Source organism: Aegilops tauschii, chromosome 3 (assembly GCF_002575655.3).
Source record: "Aegilops tauschii subsp. strangulata cultivar AL8/78 chromosome 3, Aet v6.0, whole genome shotgun sequence".
NCBI lineage: Eukaryota > Viridiplantae > Streptophyta > Magnoliopsida > Poales > Poaceae > Aegilops > Aegilops tauschii.
In genome coordinates, this window is record NC_053037.3 from 12,213,371 (window position 1) to 12,215,830 (window position 2,460).

Sequence of the window (2,460 nt, forward strand, 5' to 3'; positions counted from 1 at the left end):
CTCCCCATCCAGTCATCATGCAGAGAGAGACACAACGTCCGTGTGTGTCGCGCTGTGAGTTCACATGCGTCTGCATGGGGAGCAGTAGCCTATGGGCCATAGGTAGGTGGATCACGGGCGCACTGCTTAAACAGAAAAAAAATTACGACTAGGTTAAGAGTAAGACGACACTGACGCATGGCAACTCTGTCGATCCCGAAGAACACAAAGGTCAGGGTAATCCAGTGCTGAACAAAATCGACTGCCGTAAATATTTCGAACGCAACTTACAAACAACCAGTGCATGCATGAGAATTTTACTTAACAAATCATACAACAGAATTGGAGGTGGCAAAGTATCCGCCGACGCCTAGTCATGCATGCTCGGCACCTGTCCACTTGCTCGCCACCTCGTCCAGCGCGGCCATGGCGGCGCCTCCCTCGAGCAGGCCTTCAATGGCAGCCTTCTGCAGCGTCGCCACCTTAGCTCTGACCTCGGCGCCTTTGCCTGGGCCAGCCATCACCTCCCTCACCGCCGCGGCGATCTCCTCCTTTTTCTTGGTCGCCGGCACCCGCACGGCGGCCCCGACGCCCTGCGAGAGCATCACGGCGTTCTGCCGCTGCTCGGCGAAGAGCGGCCACGCGACCATGGGCACGCCGTGCACCAGGCTCTCGAGGACCGAGTTCCACCCGCAGTGCACCAGGAAGCACCCCGTGGCGTCGTGGGCCAGCACCTCCGTCTGCGGCGCCCACGACGGCACGAGGAGGCCGACGCCCTTGGTCCTCTCCACGAACCCCGCCGGGAGGTAGGCCAGGGGGTCCTTCTTGCTCTCCGCGTCGTAGTAGTTGGCGTTGACGGCCCCCTCGTCGCTCGGGCTCCGCACCACCCACAGGAACCGCTGCCCGCTGAGCTCCAGCCCCAGCGCCAGCTCGTGCATCTGCTCCGTTGGCAGCGATCCCCCGGAGCCGAACGAGACGAAGATCACTGATTTCGGCGGCTGCCGGTCGAGCCAGTCCAGGCACGCGGCGCGCGGCGCGTCGGTGGCGACGGGCGCGGCGTCGGTCCGTATGATCGGACCGATGCTGTACACCGGCGGGCGGCCGGGCTCCGGGCGGCCGAGCACCTTGGCGGCGTCCGGCTCCAAGACGTCGAAGGAGTTGACCAGGATGGCGTCGGCCTCGCGGTAGCGCGCGCCGTGGTGCACCATCCACCGGTAGCTCGGGCTGGACTTGTCCTGCAGCGGCGAGAGGATGTCCGCCCCCGGGATGGGCACGCAGCCGGGGAGCCTGACGGGCTCGGCCAGGTCCCGGAACTCGCCGGGCATGGAGACGTCGAGCTCCGGGAGGTGGAGGATGAGCGTGAGCCCCTGGAGGTTCCCCGGGAAGAAGAGGTACCTCCTGGGCACGCCGGCGGCCACGGCGGCGTCGAAGGAGTCGGCCCCGAAGAGGTCGGCGAAGTAGGCGACCAGCCGCGTGGTCTCCATGAGCCGCGAGAGAGCCTCCGTGAGCGCCGGCACCAGCCGCACGCACTCCTCGGACATGAGCATCTCGATGGAGGCGTCGGGCGGCAGGTCGGAGAGGTCGACGGGCGGGAGGGAGAGGGAGGAGATGCCCGGCGGGAGGGAGGCGAGGAAGGCCCGCTGCGTGGCGGAGGCCGTGGAGGCGAAGGTGATGAGCGTGGCCGTGACGCCGTGCCGCGCGGCCAGGCGCTTGGCCAGCTCGGCGAGCGGGATCAGGTGGCCCATCCCGGGCGTCACCAGCATCGCGACGTGCGGAGGGCGGCGAGCCGCGGCCTCGGCGGTGCCGCCGCTGATGCCGTTCGCCTCCATTGTTTCGCCCGCCCCTGCGCTGCGCTGCGTGTCTCTTTCTCGGGAGGGACAGATTCTCCGGGGGTGCGATGATCTGATTTGACACGGGGGTGGTGGTTTGGTTGGACTGATGTACGGGTGGGGTTTTATAAGTTTGTGGTGCATCCCTACCTACCACAACTTCTATTTTTATACTGTATACCAAATAAGTACGTATACGCGTAGATACCAATCATGCAAAACGAAATTTCTCCGTGGCGGCTACGCGGCCACGCACGGGCACTTTGTGGTATATATACAAGTCTTTGGTGTATTCCCAACTTCCAACAGTTCTATTTTGTATAAGTTTGTGGCGCATTCCTACCTACCAAAAGTTCAGGTTTTATACCAAATAATTCCCAGGTACCAACCATTTATACGGAAAATTCTCACTGGCGGCTACGCGGCCATGCAAGGGTACTTTGGGGTTTTATTATAAGTTTTTGGTGCGTTCCTACCTTCCAACAGTTTTAGTTTACCAAGAACAAAACTTTCAAACAGTTAGATACCAATCATTTAAACAGAACCCCCCTGGCGGCTAAGGGTGGTGGTTTGAGACTTTTTCTCCTCTTCCATCTCCTAGGTGGGGACGTGCATATGTGTTTTTTTCTCAGCTTTTTTCAGCGTGATAAAA

At 61.3% G+C, this 2,460-nt stretch overlaps 1 protein-coding gene across 1 annotated transcript; it reads right to left on the bottom strand.

Annotated features, from left to right (window-relative positions):
* Positions 1 to 228: 228 nt before the first annotated feature.
* On the bottom strand, positions 229 to 2,135 carry LOC109777858 (hydroquinone glucosyltransferase). Its single transcript, XM_020336415.4, has one exon. The coding sequence runs from the start codon at positions 1,950 to 1,952 to the stop codon at positions 354 to 356; it is 1,599 nt and encodes a 532-aa protein (XP_020192004.2). The 5' UTR covers positions 1,953 to 2,135; the 3' UTR covers positions 229 to 353.
* Positions 2,136 to 2,460: the final 325 nt, after the last annotated feature.

Excerpts from the sequence above, each read along its gene's own strand:
- LOC109777858 (XM_020336415.4), bottom strand. The coding sequence starts at position 1,952 with ATGCACCACAAACTTATAAAACCCCACCCGTACATCAGTCCAACCAAA.